We start from the raw sequence: 21,967 nt of genomic DNA on the forward strand, positions 1-21,967 counted from the left end.
CTTGAAGATGTGGTCACAATAAATTGCCATTGAATGGCATCACTGATCACAATTTTTTTTCACAATTTCTCCCTTTGTGTTAAGAAAAAGAAAGAAAGTCATATAGGTATATAACAACACAGGGGCGAGTAAACAATGACTGCATTTTCTTTTTTTGGTGTGAGAGAATGCAGGAAACACAAGCTCATGTGAATATATTTCTAATTTCTGCTATTTCAAATTTGGTTACCTGGAAATTCGTATGACAAGAAGTCATGTAACCAATACAAGATTGAACCATCACACACTAACATTTTGGCTTAATACAAAGAATACAAATTTGAAAATTGCCTGTTTTTAGTGTTGCTGAAAAGTGAGTGGAATATTTGAATATGAAGTTATTTGTTATATGTGATATATATATATATATATATATATTATTAAAACTAGAAGCTCATGAAAATAACATAATATCTTGTCTGTTACGTTGTCTGAAGTAATTTTGCATGCTCTACGCCTAGTGTTGCCACAGCTTAGTTGTAGTTGTTTTGTTTTTCACAAGTTTCAAAAAGCTTGTTTAGTTCCAAGGGTCAAAGAGAGGGTAGAGATTGGTCATGTAAATCTATTTCTGAATTGTTGTTTTTGGTGCATTATTAGTGGACCCTCGTTGGGGGTGTTATGACAACTTTAAAGGTATAAACGGCAATATTTCTGGCACAAGTATCTTGTGGCAAAATTCTTTTTTAATAAAAAATCCACAAACTCCACTGAAAATCCTAAACCATCATCTCCTGTTAACCCAATAAGTCAGAACACGTACTTCAAATGACTGCTTTTCACATTAATCCTGAACTTGCTTAGAAACAGAAAGGAGATACATATCTCTCTCTCTCTCTCGCTCTCTCTCTCTCACACCCTATGTGTAAGTGTGCACATCCAATAAATAATATTCTGCAACTATCCTTGTAATTGTAAATGTCCTTTTGCTTTTTGATTGCTAGTTTGGGTTCAGGAGACTGAAGATGTCTAGTTGAGGACACATAAAGATGCAATAGGTGATCATCCACAGGAACAGAATCATGTGTAGCCCTTCCACCTCCCTGAAACACATATAAAAAGAAGGTAGAATGACACATACCATTGCATACGTTAAACTGAAAAACAGAAATAAGAGGGCTTTAATAGTGTAGAATGCAAATAAATGGTTGATTGATGTATAGCCTGCTGAAAAGGCCAGCTAATACCAGTATGAATAAACATTCTGGTATATGCTGGTAAGTACTGGATTGGGGCTGATGAAGCTGGTCAAAAAGCATGACTTTTCTGATAATGATGGTTGATCAAAGAGATTTTACTGATTAGGCTAGTTAAAAAGCCTGGTGGGGTCATCAGCTTACTAGCCCCCATCCCTGCTGAAAAATATAGGCTGGATGGCTGGTTTTAGCTGGTCGCCCAGCCATGTCAAGCTGGAAAGTTGACTAATTTTAGAGGAGTTTGGTGCGATTTTAGCTGATCAGGCTGGGAGACCAGCTGGGCTCCCAGATAAACCAGCTGAGCACCAAGCTTTAGCCAGCTAGCTATAATTTTTTTCAGCAGGGATACATGGGACCAACATAACAAACACCAGCATGTGCTCTTTTCAACAGGGAAATATGTGAAAATGTACAGTAGAAAATAGTATGCAGCCTAACCTTGGTGTTTTTGATACTGTGTGTCCTCCAGTCTTCCTATCCACCAAAATTTGATTTGAAACACTGATTTGATCATATGGGTCATTATCCAATAGACTATTTAATATAGAATCTTTCACTACACAAGGAAAATGGTTATCTGCAACAGTAGGCTTATCTAAACCATTTTCCACCTGAACAGATGCACCATCACTGAAATTGTCAGAGTGAATATTTTTCATTTCTGAAGAAAGGTTAAAATCCAAATGTTCATCACTAGATGATATGACAGTCTTATCTGGGTTGTTTGTACCAATCTGATTTATCACCAAAGAGTGGGAAGCATTGATGTTCACTCCATAGTCATGCTGCTCTTGATCTGGAGGTGAAGTCTCTTCCAAGTCACATTTCCTCTGGGATACAAGGATGTTGTTCTCACTACTTGACCTCATCAGTATTTCCATTTCCACTGAATGTCTCTGTGTCTCGCAAAAATGACAAAAAGAGTTGTTTATTCCATTTCCTTGAGATTCACATTTACTAGCAACATTTAAATCAAAGTCTATTCCATGTTCATCCATAATTGCACTAAATTCGAAGTCTGCATTTGACTCAGAATCTAGTCCAGCTTCTTTATGGTCCAGATCTAAGATGTAGCTGTATGCATCCTCCTCATCTGAGTCCAGCTCTGACATAGTAAAAATGCCCTGGCCTGATATCTCTAAACAGTTCCTGTAATCCGTCTGGCTCTTCATGCACTCTAAGAAGTCACAACATTGCCCCCTTGTGGAGTCAGAGAGGGATTGCCCATGTGTCGTGTTTGAACTCTTCATGGGGTGGAAATGTTCAGACACTGAATCTAAACCCATATGTGAGATAGGAAGTGACTGTGAGCAGGGCTCTGGAGTATGATAAGTTTTATCCTGATATTTTAAACATGTAGAGGTCAGATACTGTGAATCTTCTTGGCTGGTCTCAGAAACATTATGGAGGCCTGTCAAAGCCTCAAGAGAGACTTTGGATGAAAAATCACAGCTGGCTGAAACAGCCCAAGAGCTGTCCCATCTTTCAATGGAGCTTGGTGTATCTCTTGAGGAATCTGTGGACGCATCGTCCTGTGTATGAGTGAATGTCATAAAATTAGCAATATTTTGACTATAAAATGCTGGTACTCTAGGTAACATGTAAACATATATATTTTTTTCATAATTCATGACTCGAGAACAGTTCACATCAGTCCTTTGTGACCGAATGCCACAAAAGTTTCAAATATTCTTTTGAATCAAAATTGTTGGGGATCTGAAACATTTCTATAAAAGAGGCTTAGCCTCAGAGTTGAAAAAAAACACAAAAAAACAACAACAACAAAAAACAGAGTTTGCACCAATACAGGGGTAAATAGCACAGGTCACACAGAGCAGCTCTTTGCACCCCAATGGTCTATTGGAAACATAGAAATTTACAACAAACTGCATTGTGAGCATTACTTCAGTGGTGAGGGGCCAGGGTATGAAATTCAGAAATTCAGTATGAAATTAGCACCCGCCACCCGCCAAATGTGGGTATTTCACACACAGTGGTGGGTAATTTTGCTCATATACCGCCACTGTGGCAGAGGACCTGTAGACGTCTCAGAGTGTCATATGACAAGAAAAGCTGTTAGACACAAAGACGTGTCTTTGAAGAAGCACACTTGATTATATCTCGAAGTACAGAACATAGAAAAGCCGTCAATGTGTGTGTCTGATTCCCTGTGTTCAGAGGTTATTGCCGCTTTGGTACTCGCGCGCAGCACAAGTGTGTCTTGCAGAACACGCATATGATTGAGTTCTTAATATTTCTTCTGTCAGTCAGCTGGGAACAATTTGCAAGAATAGTGTCATCAATGAGAATGCTGCATAATATATTAGATCGTCTCAGGATGCAACAACATTGGGACTATAGGAGAATTGTCATCATAACAGTACAACCTCAAAAATGGTTTTGGAAGAAGTTTATCTTCAGTGCTTGTCTAATCTTTAGCCTCCATTTGTATCATCATTTTGATAATAAAAATAATAGCCTGATTTTATATTTTATATCCTAAATAACATTGAAAAAAATATAGATAAATTATATTATAATTTATAACACCATAATTATTAATAATTATCTAAGTATATTATATATAAATAATTATATATAATAATTATCTAAGTATATTATATATCTCTCTCTGTGTATATATATATATATATATATATATATATATATATATATATATATATATATATATATATAGGGCACGAGATGTAGAAATGCCGTTGCAATCGAGTTTTATTCTTTTGATGAACTTTTTCATGCACAATACATGCAGTGAACTTTTTATCGGACCTGTTACTCGTCTGATGTAAAGGCACTTCGATGTTCAAAACTGCATTTTTTGCTTCCTTGAGGGGCACTGCTGCAGGAAGGGATGCTACTCGAAAGCTCGTTCAAAAAAAAGGTAGGAAATGTATCTTTTCTTGGAGGGCCCACAAGACTGTCACATTCACAGGGTACATTCATACAGTAATGCCATGTTTTCTTCAGAGTACCCACTTCAAGGGCTCTTCACCTTGGAGTGAGTATAGGGCATAGGGAGGATCACCTGTGATTGGTATCTGCCCCGATCTGCTGTAGCGGGTGCTCTTAAAGTCACCTTCGCTTAATTTTCATTAACACGCCCGCGGTTTACAAAAAATATATTTATAACACATTATTACTGTTATAGTGAGATTATGACGTCAATTTAATTTTTATTTATTTTACTAATTTAATTTAATTGTTAAAATTTCACCCAGTTTTCTGGACGACCAAATTGGCACCTATAGAATTGTGAACGAAAGAGGGGCACCCTTATGTGCACGTCAGTTCAAGAGACTGTTGTGTGTGAAAATCGCAGGAGATCAGCAGTTACAGAAATACTCAAACCAGTCTGTCTGGCACCAACAATCATGTCATGGTCAAAATCACTGAGATCAAATTTTTTCCCCATTCTGATGGTTGATGTGAAAATTAACTGACGCTTCTTACCCGTATCTGCATGATTTAATGCCCTGCAATGCTACAACATGATTGGCTGATTAGATAATCCCATGAAAAGTAGATGTACAGGTGTACCTAATAAAGTGTCCAGTGAGTGTGTGTTTGTGTGCGTATATATATATATATATATTAGAGATGCACCGATTTACCGGCCAAACATCGGTATTGGCCGATATTCACCTTCTTGACTGCCATCAGCCAATATTATGTAATTCACTGATGGCAGTGGCCGATGTTTATCTGTTTATATGCGTTGGTTATTTGCGGTCGACTTGGACAACTGCCCAGCTGCAGATTCATATAAGATCCAACAGGTGGTACTTTAATACCAACACCAAAGCGTTCTGAAGTATGAGTAACATTCATGTAACTATTGGCTAAAGCATTTCTTCCAGTAACCGTTCAGACAGACGCGTTTTCGCGCTAAAAAAGCAAAACGCACCACAACGAATAGAGCAGAACACAGGAGTCTCAAGATGCGTTTATCAGTTGAAGATGTTTTTTTTAATTGACACAGCGTCAAAAAATGCTGCGCTCCCTTGAGAGATGCTAAAACACAGTGAAATGTGACAGCCTTCTGTTTCAGTTGACAGTAGGTAAATTTACAGTGTATCAGCACTGTATTCATAAATATCTACAGTAGATGCTGTTTTACTGTGTGAAAAACCACTCCATATGATTCAGTGAGAGAGCGCTCTGAGCGAATTGTACTGAATCATGAAATTGCAAGCCCGTTTGGCCAATTCACTGAAAAGAGCCAACTCAAAATAATTATTCATTTGCAAATTGGGCATTGCTAGTTCTTTTAAAGAGCCAACATTTCATGATTTGTGAATTATTCTGAGAGTAAATATTTCTCAGGTCAGTCGGAGCGCTCATGGTACACACAGTGCATACGGCCGTACAGCTGCAGGTGCCACTGGGCGCTCGCTTGCAAAAGTAGGGGAAGGTATTTCTTAAGAGGCCCATGTTCAGCCCCATGTTTCAACCTTCTGTAAGTTTGTGCTTAATAGAAACACAAGAACTTTGTATTCTGTATGAAAAACACAAGAGCTGAATAGCCCTATTTATGTTTGTATTTATTAATTATTTATCTTTTATATCTTTTATACAAAAATACTTTTTGTTGGGCTATGTACTGAAATATTCTTCTCATTGAGTAGGCAGATGTACAGTGCATCCGGAAACAAACTTCTTTCACGTTGTCAGTATGTGGTATTGTTTGTAGACATTTGAGGAAAATAATGAATTTAATAAATTTTGGAATAAGGCTGTAACATAACAAAATGTGTTAAAAGTGAAGTGCTGTGAATACTTTCCAGATGCACTGTATAGCAGGCTAAAAAGGCTCTTGAAAAAGTTATTTTTTCACAAAAAGAAAGAATCTGTCATGTGAAAGAAGTTTATTTTAAACGTTGTATTTGTATGATTGAATTTGTGCTCAAAGATAGTGTGATGAAGGGCTGAAAGATTAAAAACTGCCACTTTATTTTTAATAATGAAGAGTTATTTGTTTCACTGGCACAAAATGGGGATTAAATAACAACAAAAACAAAATAAAACAAAATAAAAAAATAAAATCAGTATAGGCCAAATTGTTATTATAAACATTGTTATCGGCCCAGAATTTCACAATTGGTGCATCTCATATATATATATATATATATATATATATATATATATATATATATATATATATATATACAGTGGATATAAAAAGTCTACACACCCCTGTTAAAATGCCAGGTTTTTGTGGTATAAAAGAATGAGACAAATATAAATCATGTCAGAACTATTTCCACTTTTAATGTGACCTATAATGTGAACAATTCAATTGAAAAACAAACTGAAATCTTCGTGGGGGAAAAATTTTAATTAAAAACCTTACAATAACCTGGTTGCATAAGTGTGCACACCCTCTTATAACTGGGGATTTGGCTGTGTTCAGAATTAACCAATCACATTCAAACTCATGTTAAATAGAAGTTATTACACACCTGTCATCATTTAAAGTGAATCTGATTAACCACAAATAAAGTTCAGCTGTTCTAGTAGGATTTCCCTGGCATTTTCTTAGTTGCATCTCAGAGCAAAAGCCATGGTCCGCAGAGAGCTTCCAAAGCATCAGAGGGATCTCATTGTTGAAAGATATCAGTCAGGAGAAGGGTACAAAAGAATTTCCAAAGCATTAGATATACCATGGAACACAGTGAAGACAGTCATCATCAAGTGGAGAAAATATGGCACAACAGAGACATTACCAAGAACTGGATGTCCCTCCAAAATTTATGAAAAGGTGAGAAGAAAACTGGTCAGGGAGGCTTCCAAGAGGCCTACAGCAACATTAAAGGAACTGCAGGAATTTCTGGCAAGTAATGGCTGTGTGCTACATGTGACAACAATCTACATGAATGGGCTATGGGGTGGGGTGGGGTGGCAAGACGGAAGCCTTTTCTTACAAAGAAAAACATCCAAGCCTTGCTGAAGTTTGCAAAAACAAACATCAAGTCTCCCAAAAGCAAGTGGGAAAATGTGTTATGTTCTGATGAAACCAAGGTTGAACTTTTTGGCCATAATTCCAAAAAGTATGTTTGGTGCAAAAACAACACTGCACATCACCCAAAGAACACCATACCGAGAGTGAAGCATGGTGGTGGCAGCATCATGCTTTGGGGCTGTTTTTCTTCAGCTGGAACCTTAGTCTTAGCCTTAGTCAGGGTGGAGGGAATTATGAACAGTTCCAAATACCAGGCAATTTTGGCACACAACTTTCAGGCATCCGTTAGAAAGCTGAAGATGAAGAGGAAGTTCACCTTTCAGCACGACAACGACCCTAAGCACACATCCAAATCCACAAAAGCATGGCTTCACCAGAACAAGATTAACATTTTGGAATGGCCCAGCCAGAGCCCAGACCTGAATCCAATTGAACATCTGCGGGGTGATCTGAAGAGGGCTGTGCACAGGACATGTCCTCGCAATCTGACAGATTTGGATCACTTTTGCAAAGAAGAGTGGGCAAATATTGCCACGTCAAGATGTGCCATGCTAATACACTCCAACCCAGTGCTGTAATAAAATCAAAAGTTGCTTCAACAAAGTATTAGTTTAAGGGTGTGCACACTTATGCAACCAGCTTATTGTGAGTTTTTATATTTTTTATTTTTCCCCCTCAAAGATTTCAGTTTGTTTTACAATTGAATTGTTCATGTTATAGGTCACATTAAAGGTGGAAAAAGTTCTGACATGATTTATCTTTGTCTCATTATTTTACATCACAAGAACCTAGCATTTTAACAGGTTTTGATTTATTTTGATTCTGTGATTTTCACACTTTTTTCCATTCTGTTTCCTGTCTCCTCTCTTAATATTTAACTTAATACTACTTATAATAATTCATAAAAACTTAAGATAGTTTTACTATAGTAATATTGTAGTAGCCATGTTTTTTGTTTTTTTTGGCAATGGTGTTACTATTTTAATATGGTTTTTATATAGTTATACCGGTATACCATGTTTAATTATGTGGTTACTATGATTTTACAGCAAAATACCATGGTGATACTATGGTTAGTGTACTCAGACCGGAGGTTGGACTAGAATCCATTTTGCAGAAGAGTTTAATGAACACATCTAAATCAGCAATCACAACCGTAGTAGGTAATACAGGCAGAGGTTGGCAACAGGTAATCAATCCAAAACAGCAAACAATACAAAAGGGGTAATCCAAGAACCTAATTCTAATAAACGGGCAGAAGATCCAAACATGAAGCAGAACAAGATAACAACATAAACGCTTGGTAAGGCAGGTGAACTGGCAATACTTTGCAGTGTTGAGTGAGTGTACATGGCTTATATACATAATAGAAAGGAAGTGAAATGGTAGGAACTGATGTGTCAGGAAACAGGAAGTGACAGTGTTCAGTATTCAGGTGAGGGCTCCCTCTGGTGGACGAGAGACCGCTCAGATGTTACAGTAGTGAAACCATAGTTAATTTTTGTTAAGGTAGGTTAGGGTTAGGTTTAGGGTTTGGTGTAGTGTGTGTCTGTGGGACTCTAAATAAACACATTAAACACGCTGCAGTGATGCCCCTTTACTTTATGATGGTACAGTATTTAATTAGGGGTGCAAATAGTATCTGCCTCTATTTTAAAATGTGCCATTATTTGCACCAGTGTGCAAATAGCATCTGCAAAATCAATAAATAAATAAATAAAAGAAAGAAAAAAATATATCAATAATTATAGCAGTAGGGTATTTCCATGTGAAGTTAATTCCATGAATATTTTGGTGTGAAGGAGTTCATAGAAATGCATTGTTTATTTTGAAATGTTATTTTGCATGTTATTTCCTGTTGAACATTCTTGGAGTGAACAGGCCTTCAAACTTGTTGTTGTTACTCTGGTTACAGTAATGCAGTCATCGTGTCTTTTTTATTGTTTTACTTTTTTGAATATTCATTTAAGATTTTGACTATGCATATGAATATTCAAAGAATACATTTCGACTATATATATATATATACACACAAGCACATCCTTACCATGTCATGGCCTGGACAACACTCAAGAAACTGGGCCACATAGGTGATGACACACTGCTCATCTGGTGAATGTACAGCTATATCTATACCAAAATACCAAAATAACAGCAATCAATAACAGTCAACCAACCAAACAGCCACTTATAGCTATGATCAGGCTTGCTTTGAAAAAAACATTTCTGCTTATTTCCCACCACTTACAATAAAAAAAAACGATAAAATAATTTAACTGTAAAATTCACAGCCAATTTATCTGGTAGAACTTGTAATGCAGTAAAATGCTGTCAACTGTTTCAATTCCTGTTTATTCCTGAAGCGTGAATGCAGTTAAACCAGCAAATCAGTATGCTCTTCTAGAAGGTACAAACAATACACAGCCAATCTTTAAACTAAACAAAAGGAAAAACTTTGATTTGCAAATTAAATGTGTATTTTGAGTTACCATCTAGAGCCAGAAGTGGAGGAATCCCCAGCTGCTCATGTGCCACTGTGAAGGCTGTCTCCATATTCGGTCGGGGCTCAGAGGACAAACCTTTCCGCATGTCCACAAACTCAGGACAGAATGATTTAACCAGTGCCAGAAATGCCAAACCGCTTCTCCAGCTTTTACCAAAATCATGAATTTCCACACCATATCTAAGTAAAAACATTGAAATGGCATTTACTGTCAATTACAAAAATTCTTACAATTCATTTCAGACCCCTTGAAAACTAAATTGCAATTTTGTAGCTTTTCTATGTCTAATACATCTGTTGAAACCATCTGTATGCTAGTGTAACATTTAGCATTTCAAAAGATCTTTAAATAGATAGTTTACATTGAAAAGTCTCTATAGTGAGTTCATAAACAAATGTATTAGGCACTTACTTTGCTGTGCACTTCTGTGTCCAGCTAAGCAGAGTCTTTATGGCTGTACCACGGTACTTGAGATTTTGAGATGACCTTTTGCCTTTTGAGGCTAGTAGAGAGCCAAAAGTGTCATCTCCAGGTGGTGTTGGGGAACTACAACAGGAAGAGTCACTGCCACAAGGTAATGACAGAAGACTTACGGTAGAAGAAAAATTCCTCTCCAGGTTACCTGTGACCTGCTTAACCTTAAAATGGGGGGAAATAGATTAAATGTCCAGACATGGAAAATATGATTCAAAATTTTTATTCGACAAATTCCACATTTAAATTTCCTGACTTGTCCCCAAATTGGGTTTAATGCACACTTTTGTATAATTTCTCCATAACCTTAAAATGGGGCAGTTATTGTCAAATATAGTATAGGATAGTTCACCTAAAAATTTAAATTATCTCATAATTTACCTATCCGCATGCCATCCCAGATGTGTATGACTTTCTCTCTGCTGCTGAACACAAACAAAGGTTTTTAGAAGTAAATTTAAGCTTTGTTGGGCCAAACAATGCAAGCGAATGGTGACCAGACCTTTCAAGCTCCAAAAATCACATAAAGTCAGCATAAAAGTACTCCAAATGACTCCAGTGGTTTAATGTCTTCAGAAGCGATTTGTTGATGTGGGTGAGAAACAGATCGGTATCTGATCTGTTGACTTTCACATTCTGAAAGTGAAAGTGGAGATTTATATAAAAAACGTAATTAAATATTGGTCTGTTTCTCGCCCAAAGTGATTGAATCACTTCAGAAGACACATGTTAAACTACTGGAGTAAAATGGATTACTTTTATGCTGCTTTTATGTGATTTTCGGATCTTCAAAGGTCTGGCCACCATTCACTTGCATTGAAAGGACCAACAGTGTTGAGATATTCTTCTAAAAATCTATGTTTGTTTTCAGCTAAATAAAGAAAGTCATATACATCTGGGATGGCATGAAAGTAAGTAAATGATGAGCAACTTTTAATTTTTGGGTGAACTCTTCCTTTAAACTATCCCTTTAATAGTATTTTAATTTACTGATTCACAATTTCACAATTTTTCATGATTATACTTTACCTGATAGTACACAATGATGTTCCAGATTAGCCTGAGAACAACTGAAGGATTACCATCTGCAATATCATGAGCGTCAATATTTGTAAGGCTCACCTATAGTGTGAAAATAACGTACTGTAAAATATTGAATTCTGAGGCAAATCATTTCTGGACAACACATTTCCCATAAAAAAAAACATGACTTACATTTCTATCCTCGAGGAAATTCAGCACCTTTGAAATATTGTTTAGTCTGAAAATGCGATGTGGAAACGGCCTGAATCTATCAAGCTAAAGAACATTGACATGATCAAAAAAGGGATTCACTGGTTTATTGTAGTTCAGTGTAATATTCCTACAGTATGAGATGATAAAACAAGCCCATAGTCTCACCATATTACAGCCTGATAGTTCCTCTAGGAGAACCATGAGAATCTTTCCATCCTGTACTTCAGTGAATAATTCATGAACCTGCAAAGGCGGGTCACACTACAACACAGAAAGACACCTAAATGAAAGTGACATACTTTTGTTGCAGTAACATGCCTACTCCTTGTATATATTTAATGCAAAAAAAAAAATACATATAATTTTGTGCAATAGATCAAATTGTCTAGGCTTTCTGTTAATTATTAAAGGAATAGTTCAACCAAGACATCTAATTCTAATTGTAACATTCACCTTGTCTCGTTTTGCCCTTACCTCTTCTTTGCCCATTTTGTCCCTTTTGGTCTTCCGTAAGTTTTACTTTCGTCCCTTATTTAACTCCACAGTCCCCTTGTTAGCGTTCATGTTCTCTGTTATTAGTTTCACCTGCACCCGCCCCCTCTGGCTCTCGCGCTCGCTCACAATCACCAGAATATTAGTTTCACCCGCACTCGTTCTAATCACTAGATTATTAGTCTCACCTGCACTGTTCGTTTTCCCCTATATATACGCTGCCCTTTTGCTTCACTCTTGTTGGTTATTGTTTAGTTTACCCCTTCGCTTTGCCAGCTCTAGTGTTCCCCTAGCTTCCCCTGTCTTTTCCTCTCGCTTGTCTCGTCTTGTTTGATATACTCTGATTCCCCGGCTTCGACCCAACGCTCCCCTCGACTACTCTTCTGTGGATTTGCCCCTTTGATATACTCCGATTCCCCGGCTTCGACCTCGCGTTCCCCTTGACTACTCTTCTGTGGATTTGCCCCTTTGATATACTCCGATTCCCCGGCTTCGACCTCGCGCTCCCCTTGACTACTCTTCACTGGATTTGCCCTTTTTGTACTGTTGCCTGCTCTGTTTAATAAAGCAGTTTTACTCCGACATTGTGACTGTCTCGTCTTGTGTGTGCGTTACAGAATAACCAACCCTATACAAAACAGTCACAATGGATCCCCGGTGGATTTTCGCAGCTCACTAGAGCGGATTTTCACGGCACGTTCTGCACGAGGATCTACGGTTGGGAGACATGACCAAGCGCTCACGGCCCAGGGGCAGCAGGTACGTACTATTTCCGATTCATTTCACCCTGTTCTACCTGTGTCTGTCCCTGAGCCCGTTGATGCTCTCAACGCATCCGCGAGCGCCGTAAGCTTTCCACCCCCGGAGAGGTTTGATGGCTCTTCGGACGCTTGCCAAGGGTTTTTTATGCAGGGCAGCGGTTGTAGAACTATAAACCTTGCCCGTAACATTGTGGACCCAGCGGCCCAACTCTTGGTTTTGCGTCAGGGAAGTCAACCCTTGGAGGCTTATGTGGTAGACTTTTGTGCCCTGGCTAACCAGGTGAACTTTGATGAGGTGGCTCTGAAAGACATTTTTCAATGTGGACTGAATGAGCCAACCTCGTCGTTCATGCCTGGTGGTCGCTGCTCCCTCGACCTGGCTCAATTTATTGACCTCGCCCTATTGTTCACTGGTTCCTCATTTACTGTGGGGGAGGCAGACACTGAACCAGAGTTCCACGCCACGACCCCAGTCTCGAAGCAGGCCACAGCCAGCGAGCCGGCGCCCATGCCTACCAAGGCCAGCGAGCCAGCGCCCACGCCTGCCACGGTCAGCGAGCCAGCGCCTGTAACCTCGACCCTCCCCATGGCCATGCTCCCTGTTGGCCGAAGGAGACAGAGAAGGAAGTGGGCACCTTCTCCCCAGTCTCGGCTTGTGCTCAAGACCACAGAGGTTCCCTCAGAGTCTTCCACGGCTCTGCCGAGCTCTGTTCCACCCTCAGGGTCTTCCACGGCTCTGCCGGCCTCTGCTCCGCCCTCAGAGTCTTCCACGGCTCTGCCGGCCTCTGCTTCGCCCTCAGAGTCTTCCACGGCTCTGCCGGCCCCTGTTTCGCCCTCAGAGTCTTCCACGGCTCTGTTGGGCTCTGCTCCGCCCTCAGAGTCTTCCACGGCTCTGCCAGCCTCTGCTCGGCCCTCGGAGTCTTCCATGGCTTTGCCAGCCTCTGCTCGCCCCTCAGAGTCCTCCGGGGCTCTGCCTCTCGGGCCTCCCAGGGCCCCGCCTCTCGAGCCTCCCAGGGCCCCTCCTCTCGAGCCTCCCAGGGCTCTGCCTCTCAAGTCTCTCGAGCCTCCCAGGGCTCTACCCCTCGAGCCTCCCAGGGCCCCGCCTCTCGAGCCTCCCAGGGCTCTGCCTCTCAAGTCTCTCGAGCCTCCCAGGGCTCCACCCCTCGAGCCTCCCAGGGCCCCGCCTCTCGAGCCTCCCAGGGCTCCTCCTCTCGAGCCTCCCAGGGCTCTGCCTCTCAAGTCTCTTGAGCCGCCCAGGGCTCCGTTTCTCGAGCCTCCCAGGGCCCCGCCTCTCAAGCCTCTCAGGGCTCCGCCTCTCGAGTCTCCTAGGGCTCCTCCTCCTCTCAAGCCTCCCAGGGCTCCGCCTCTCAAGCCTCTCGAGCCTCTCAGGGCTCCGTCTCTCGAGTCTTTCAGGACTCCTCCCCCTCTCAAGTCTCTCAGGGCTTCGTCTCTCGAGTCTTTCAGGGCTCCTCCTCCTCTCAAGCCTCTCAGGGCTTCGTCTCTCAAGTCTTCCAGGGCTCCTCCTCCTCTCGAGCCTCTCAGGGCTCCGTCTCTCGAGTCTTCCAGGGCTCCTCCTCCTCCCGAGCCTCTCAGGGCTCCGTCTCTCGAGTCTCTCATGGCTCCCCCCCTCAAGCCTCTCGAGCCTTCCAGGGCTCCGCCTCTAGAGCCTCTCGAGTCTTCCACGGCCTCCTACGGCTCCGCCTCCCGAGCCTCCTACGGCTCCCCCTCCAGAGCCTCCTATGACTCCACCTCCCGAGCCTCCCACGGCTCTGCTCCCAGAGACTCCAGAGCTTTCTAGGGCTCCGCCTCTCGAGCCTCCTATGGCTCCGCCTCCAGAGCCGTCCAGGTCTTCGCCCCTAAAGCCTCTTTCGGCTCCGCCTCCGGAGCCTTCCAGGCCTCCGCCCCTGGAGCCTCCCACGGCGCCACCGTCATTGGCTCCACCTCCTGAGCCTTCCAGGCCCCCGCCTCTAGAGCCTCCTACGGTGCCGCCTCCATCGGCTCCGCCGCCAGAGCCTTCCAGGTCTCCGCCTCTAGAGCCTCCTGCGGCACCACCTCCCTCTGCCCTGTCTCTTGGGCCCCCTATGGCACCGCCTCCTGAGCCCCCCGAGCCTTCCTCGGCGCCGCCTCCTCAGTCTCTCTGTGCCCCGCCTGCCGAGTCTCCCACGACTCTGCCTTCCAGGACTCCGTCTCCCAAGTCCTCCACGGCCCCGCCTTTCACGGCTCCACCCCTGGAAACCCTTCCTCACTTGGTTCTGCCAGCTCCCCCAGTAATCGTTCCTCTTCCTGGACTTCCTGACCCTCTTCCTGTCCTGTGGCCTTTTTCCTGGCCTCCTGACCCTCTTCCTGTCCTTTGGCCTCTTCCCTGGCCTCCTGACCCTGTCCGGTGGCCTCCTGACCCTGTCCCGGCCCTGTTGCCTCATCCCTGGCCTCCTGACCCTATTCCTGTCCCGTGGCCACCTCCCAGGTCTCCTAGTCTAGTCCCTGTCCTGTGGTCACCTTCCAGGCCCCCGGACCCAGTCCATGTCCTACAGTCACCTTCCAGGCCCCCTGACCCAGTCTCTGCCCTATGGCTGCCCCCCAGATCTCCCGGCCACCCGCCTTTCTGCTATGTTCCCCCAGACCTTGCCTTCATTTCCCTTTGTGCCCTCGTGGACCTTCTTATTGCCCCTCGTTGCCCCCTTGGACTGCCTGTCTGCCCCTTGTTGCCCTCTTGCCCTCATTTTGTTTTTGGGGTTTTGTGGGTTTTCTGTTCTGGGGTTGTGTTCGTTGGGATCGTCTGGTATCCGATCCCTTGAGGGGGGGCTATGTAACATTCACCTTGTCTCGTTTTGCCCTTACCTCTTCTTTGCCCATTTTGTCCCTTTTGGTCTTCCGTAAGTTTTACTTTCGTCCCTTATTTAACTCCACAGTCCCCTTGTTAGCGTTCATGTTCTCTGTTATTAGTTTCACCTGCACCCGCCCCCTCTGGCTCTCGCGCTCGCTCACAATCACCAGAGTATTAGTTTCACCCGCACTAGTTCTAATCACTAGATTATGAGTCTCACCTGCACTGTTCGTTTTCCCCTATATATACGCTGCCCTTTCGCTTCACTCTTGTTGGTTATTGTTTAGTTTACCCCTTCGCTTTGCCAGCTCTAGTGTTCCCCTAGCTTCCCCTGTCTTTTCCTCTCGCTTGTCTTGTCTTGTTTGATATACTCTGATTCCCCGGCTTCGACCCAACGCTCCCCTCGACTACTCTTCTGTGTATTTGCCCCTTTGATATACTCCGATTCCCCGGCTTCGACCTCGCGTTCCCCTTGACTACTCTTCTGTGGATTTGCCCCTTTGATATACTCCGATTCCCCGGCTTCGACCTCGCGCTCCCCTTGACTACTCTTCACTGGATTTGCACTTTTTGTACTGTTGCCTGCTCTGTTTAATAAAGCAGTTTTACTCCGACATTGTGACTGTCTCGTCTTGTGTGTGCGTTACACTAATTCATCATTTACTCACCCTCATGCCATCCCAGAGGTGTTTGACTTTGTTTCTTCTGCAGAACACAAAATACGATTTTTAATAGAACATCTCAGCTCAGTGAGTCCTCACAATGCAAGTGAATGGGTGGAAACATTTTGAAGCTCCAAAAAGCACATAAAGGCAGCATAAAAGCAATCCATAAGACTCCAGTGGTTAAATCCATGTATTCAGAAGCAATTTGATAGGTGTAGGTGAGAAACAGATACATACTTAAGTCAATGTTTGCTATAAATTCTTCTCATCTGTAAATTCTCAAACTCATCTGTTTCTCACCCACACCTATCATATCAATTCTGAAGACATTGATTTAACCACTGGAGTCATATGGATCACTTATATGCTTACTTATGTGATTTTTGGAGCTTCAAAAATTTAACACCCAAACATTTGCATTGTGTGGACCAAAAGAGCTGAGATATTTTTATATAAAACCTTCTTTTGTGTTCTGCTAAAGAAATAAGTTCATACACATCTGGAATGGCATTAGAGTGAGTAGAAGATGAGAGAATTGTCTTATTTCTGTGAACTATCCCTTTAATTGTGCATATGTTAATGCAAGTGTAATTTTGTCAAATGTTTAAAGGGAAACGTTTGCCCAAAAATAAAATTTCTGTCATCATGTTATAGACTACATTTATGACACATTTGAGTCTTTTTTAAATGTAATATCAACTGCCATTTTATTGAAAAGACGGACCAGGATATTCATTAAAACATCTCCATTTGTGGAAGATTAAAAAATAGTCATATGGGTTTGGAATATTGTATAGTAATTTGTGACAGAAGTTTCATTTCTGAGTGAACTATTCCTTTAAAATGTCAGTAGAAAGAAATACCCACTCTCTTCAAATGCATGTTTATCCATTTGGTAAAAGTTCTCTCTTGAACTGCTGCCTTCTTATCTGTAACATAAATCAAATTCAGCCTTTTTCAAAAGACTATATCAAGTCTTTCAAAGTTTTATATGTGCAATATTGTAGCACTTTTCACGATACACTGTGCATTGTTTCAAAGCATGTTTACAGAAAATAGTCCCTTAAAACTTCTATAATATGATAAGAAAACTTGGTAGTAACCAAGATTCAGCATGGGGGCAAAAGTTTGAATATTCTCAAGCACTGTATTTAATATGCTGTCGTTTCAGTAGAACATTATAATGAGGTCAGAGCAGGTGAGAACAAGTATTAGCAGGTTCACTTTCATTTGAGGGATTTATTGAGTTATGAACAGACTGAAAGGAAGTTTGTGCTTAAACATTTTCACCTTTTTAACAGTTAAAGTGTTGTTAAGCATCTGCTTATGTAGTAACACTTTACAATAATTACAAAGTACAATTTTTAAATGTTGTACTATGACAACATTCCCATGATAATGATAATACATTAGGTTGAAGTCATTCAAAAAAATTTTAACCACTCTACATATTTAATATTAGCAAACTATAGTTTTGGCAAGTCGTTTAGGACATATACTTTGTAAATGACACAAGTAATTTTTCCAACAATTGTTTACAGACAGATTGTTTCACTTTTAATTGACTATATCACAATTCCAGTGGGTCAGAAAATTACATACACTAAGTTAACTGTGCCTTTAAGCAGCTTGGAAAATTCCAGAAAATGATGTCAATCCTTTTGACAACTAGCCAATTAGCTTCTGAGAGGAGGTGTACTGAATTGGAGGTGTACCTATGAATTTATTTTAAGGCCTACCTTCAAACTCAGTGCCTCTTTGCTTGACACATAAGAAAATCAAAAGAAATCAGCTAAGACCTAAGAAAATTCTGTCTGGCTCATCCTTGGGAGCAACTTCCAAATGCCTGAAGGTACCTCGTTCATCTGTACAAACAATAGTATGCAAGTATAAACACCATGGGACCACGCAGCTTTCAGGAAGGAGATGAATTCTGTCTCCTAGAGATTAATGTAGTTTGATGTGAAAAGTGCAAATCAATCCCAGAACAACAGCAAAGGAACTTGTGAAGATGCTGGAAGAAACAGGTAGACAAGTATCTATATCCACAGTAAAACAAGTCCTATATTTACATAACCGAAAGGCTACTCAGCAAGGAAGAAGCCACTGCTCCAAAACTGCCATAAAAAAGCCAGACTACAGTTTGCAATTGCACATGGGGACAAATATCTTTCACGAGAAATGTCCTCTGGTCTAATGAAGCAAAAATGGAACTGTTTGTCCATAATGACCATCAATATGTTTGGAGGAAAAAGGGTGAGCTTACAAGCTGAAGAACACCATCCCAACTGTGAAGCATGGGGGTGGCAGCATCATGTATTGGGGTGCTTTGCTGCAGGAGGGACTGGTGCACTTCACAAAATATATGGCATCATGAAGAAGGAACATTTTGTGGATATATTGAAGCAACATCTCAAGACATCAGCCAGGAAGTTAAAGGTTGGTTGCAAATGGGACTTCCAAATGGACAACGACCCCATGCATTCCTCCAAAGTTGTGGCAAAATGGCTTAAGGACAAGAAAGTCAAGGTATTGGAGTGGCCATCACAACACACTGACCTCAGTCTGATAGAAAATGTGTGGGCAGAATAAGCATATGCGAGCAAGGAGACCTACAAACCTGACTTAGTTACACCAGAACTGTCTGATGAAATTGGCCAAAATTCCGGCAACTTATTGTGAGAAGCTTGTGGAAGGGTACTCAAAATGTTTGATCCAAGTTAAACAATTTAAAGGCAATGCTACCAAATACTACTTAAGTGTATGCAAACTTCTGACCCACTTGGAATATAATGAAAGAAATAAAAGCTGAAATAAATAATTTTCTCTACTATTATTATTTCACATTATTAAAATAAAGAAGTGATCCTAACTGACATAAGACAGGGAATGTTTTCTACGATTAAATGTAAGGAATTGTGAAAAACTGAGATTAAATGTATTTGGCTAAGGTGTATAACTGTATTTTGGGTGATGCATCAAAATCCGTTACATTTTTAACGTATATCTAAATATGTTATCATTTAAAAGTAAAAGCACATTGTTCTTAAAGGTGAATCTCCTCTATTTGTTGAACAACCTTCAAGTTAAGACAGGCTGAATTTCGTTGTAATCATTGCGCAATCCCAAATATTAGGCTATCTGCTCCGAAATTTTAGTGCGTAAAGACGATACATTATGAGAAATCTCAATTCAATTCATAATGCATACAGCTGACAACACATGATTCATGGAACTGTCAAGTTTATCTTTTCTACCACAATAAAGTGCTTTGCCACATCTTGTACCTTGTAATCTTCGTGTGCACTTCCCAAGGTCTGTAACAATACGTCCATCTCTCTTACTCCACTCGCCCTTTCGTTGATTAAAAGTTGAGGACATCCTGAACAGGACAATGCAGTCTCCTGTCCAGAGAAATGGTTGCTAGTGTGCCCCTGTGGAACAGAGAATATTATAGAACTGAGGAGGATGCACACATAAGTTTAAGTGTGTGTCTGTGTGTTCTTGAGCGTCCTGCTTGCCAGCACATGCCTGTCTCTTCAATATGTACACCTGTGTTTACCTGCGATAGCGCCTCAGAGCCTGAAGCTAAATGTATTTTGGTGCATGAGTCTATTTATTCATTCATAGACATGCTTCAGGATGAATGAATGTTGCATTTATATAGCTCAACCCTGCTTGGCATCAGTGGGTAGCCAGTCTAGAGCTACAGGGTGATATGGCTGTTGGATGTTTTGACAGTTTACTTATTGACATGAAAAATGACTATATGCACTCAACCATGTGGTAATGAAAAGTTGCCTATTTAGCTAATATTTAGTATTGATGCACATTGAAAAGATTTCACTTTGTTTGCACTTGTATGGAGGACAAAACATGCAAAAATAATTTTAAAAGAATTTTTATTCTTTAAAACTTTTTTTATTCTCATTTGTTTTTTTTTTATTATTATTATTTATTTATTTATTCTATACTTAAATATTCCCACATTTATTTATTTTTGTATTCATACATACATTGCTGTCTCTTGTATGATAATTATGTGGGCGGGTCCTGCTTACCATTGGCTTATTGTAGCTTGAAGCGTGTGCTCGATTACTCTTGACTTGTTTTGATGTGACGTTAGGTCATAGCCATATTGTGTAAACTATAGCTATTTGTGGTGCTAAAAACATAAAAGCTTAAGTCAATCCAAGATTTATTGGTTATACTAAAATCACAAAATAAATGGGGAGCTTTACTTCAACAAATCCACAAAATGAGCAAGTTTCATAAATGATATGATTTAACCTTATGCTTTTCTCTTTTTTTCTGTATAACTTCATATTTTGATGTCTGCAAATCCATACTATTGATTTCTGTTGTTATGATTGTTCATTGTAAAAGATAAAACCATGCTTCATTTCCCTGATCGAATTAAGTCAATAACCATGCATCAAATGACTCATTTCATTTCGAGTAGAGGTGCTTATTGATGGTTTAGGAGAGCTGTATGCCGGTGTGAATGTCGAAGCACATTCTGGATTGTTAAACTCTCTGCAAAACGTGTCCCTGCATATTCTAAATCTGTGCGAGTCAGAGGGTGCTAAGGTGGGACGTCCCTCTGCTTCCGATAAGTACTATTGAGCTCTTAACCAATGACGCACTGGAGCTACGCAAGGACCGCCTCCCTCATTTACATGTTGCACACAGAAAAGTAAAAATAAATACATGTATAAATAAATAAATATATATGGGAATATATAAATATGGAAATAAATATATGTGGAAATAAATAAATATAAAAAATAAATTAACAGATAAATAAAAAATATGCAAAATAAATGAATAAATAATTACAAGTTAAAAAGAATAAAAATAAAGTTAAAAATAAATATAGAAAATAATAAAGGAATAAAGTCATACAATAATAAATTCAGGAATACATTTAATTAAAAACTAATTATATTTGGTTTATCAAGACATTTATTCCTTTATTTATTTTATTATTATTACATTTATTTATTTATTATTTATGCAGGTTTGGGCCTCCATACACTTGTGTAAATTCTGCAAGAAAATATATGGCAGGGTTCCCCAATTAGATTTCCCCAAGTTTTAGTCAAGGGCCATGACCATCAACGTAATGACAAAGTGTTTGTGCTGCTGCTATTATTATTATTATTATTATTATTATTATTATTATTACTACTACTATTGTTGTTTTTAAGTAAACTTTTTTTTAATAATTATTTTATTATTTATTTTTCTCAGTATTACAAGCCTGTTTTATTTATTCAAACAAATATGAACATTTTGTTTGTATACAGATACACAAAACTACACAACTTTAATGAACAATCTGGATCTCCATGTCTCCAAAAGGAGATTCTCTAATTCTATAATTACAGATTCAAGTAGATAAAAGTTTGTAGACAATCTTTAGGTTGCTAGAAAAACCATGGTCTTAAAAGTTTAAGATAGATAGATGGATGGATGGATGGATGGATGGATGGATGGATGGATAGATAGATAGATAGATGGTTGCTAGGCAGTTACCAGGATAATACTCAAAAGGCTCCCCGCTACCCTGAGTCAAATGAACGAAAATGGAAGTCTCTACGATGTTCTGGTGCAGAGATGTAGGATTTGTTACTTGGTTGCTTGGTTGTAACATCTGGTTGCTAGGAAGTTGCTAGTGTGATACTCAAAAGGCTCATTGCTACTCTGAGTCAAATGAACAAAACCGGAAATCTCATCAATGTTCTGGAGCAGAGATATGTGATTTGTTACTGGTTGCTAGGCAGTTTCCAAGGTGAT

General features: G+C 40.2%; 1 protein-coding gene across 1 annotated transcript; it reads right to left on the reverse strand.

Annotated features, from left to right (window-relative positions):
• clmnb (calmin b) lies at positions 1 to 19,671 on the reverse strand. The gene is made up of 10 exons (XM_052095401.1): positions 19,456 to 19,671; positions 17,036 to 17,097; positions 11,592 to 11,687; positions 11,406 to 11,489; positions 11,220 to 11,312; positions 10,128 to 10,354; positions 9,702 to 9,895; positions 9,260 to 9,342; positions 1,671 to 2,764; positions 1 to 1,079 (listed from the first exon to the last, which is right to left on the reverse strand). Exons 1-10 carry the CDS (start codon positions 19,547 to 19,549, stop codon positions 977 to 979), a joined length of 2,130 nt encoding a protein of 709 aa, XP_051951361.1. The 5' UTR covers positions 19,550 to 19,671; the 3' UTR covers positions 1 to 976.
• Between the last annotated feature and the right edge of the window lie 2,296 nt (positions 19,672 to 21,967).

The sequence above is a fragment of the Xyrauchen texanus genome, chromosome 28, assembly GCF_025860055.1.
Source record: "Xyrauchen texanus isolate HMW12.3.18 chromosome 28, RBS_HiC_50CHRs, whole genome shotgun sequence".
Lineage (NCBI taxonomy): Eukaryota > Metazoa > Chordata > Actinopteri > Cypriniformes > Catostomidae > Xyrauchen > Xyrauchen texanus.

Bases quoted from the DNA above. Each gene is read 5' to 3' on its own strand.
- clmnb (XM_052095401.1), bottom strand. From the start codon at position 19,549: ATGTCCTCAACTTTTAATCAACGAAAGGGCGAGTGGAGTAAGAGAGAT. The intron at 10,355-11,219 runs GTAAAGTATAAT...CCCCATTTTAAG, and splicing joins ACATCATTGTGTACTATCAG to GTTAAGCAGGTCACAGGTAA. The intron at 2,765-9,259 runs GTAAGGATGTGC...ACTCATACACAG, and splicing joins GTTGTCCAGGCCATGACATG to GACGATGCGTCCACAGATTC.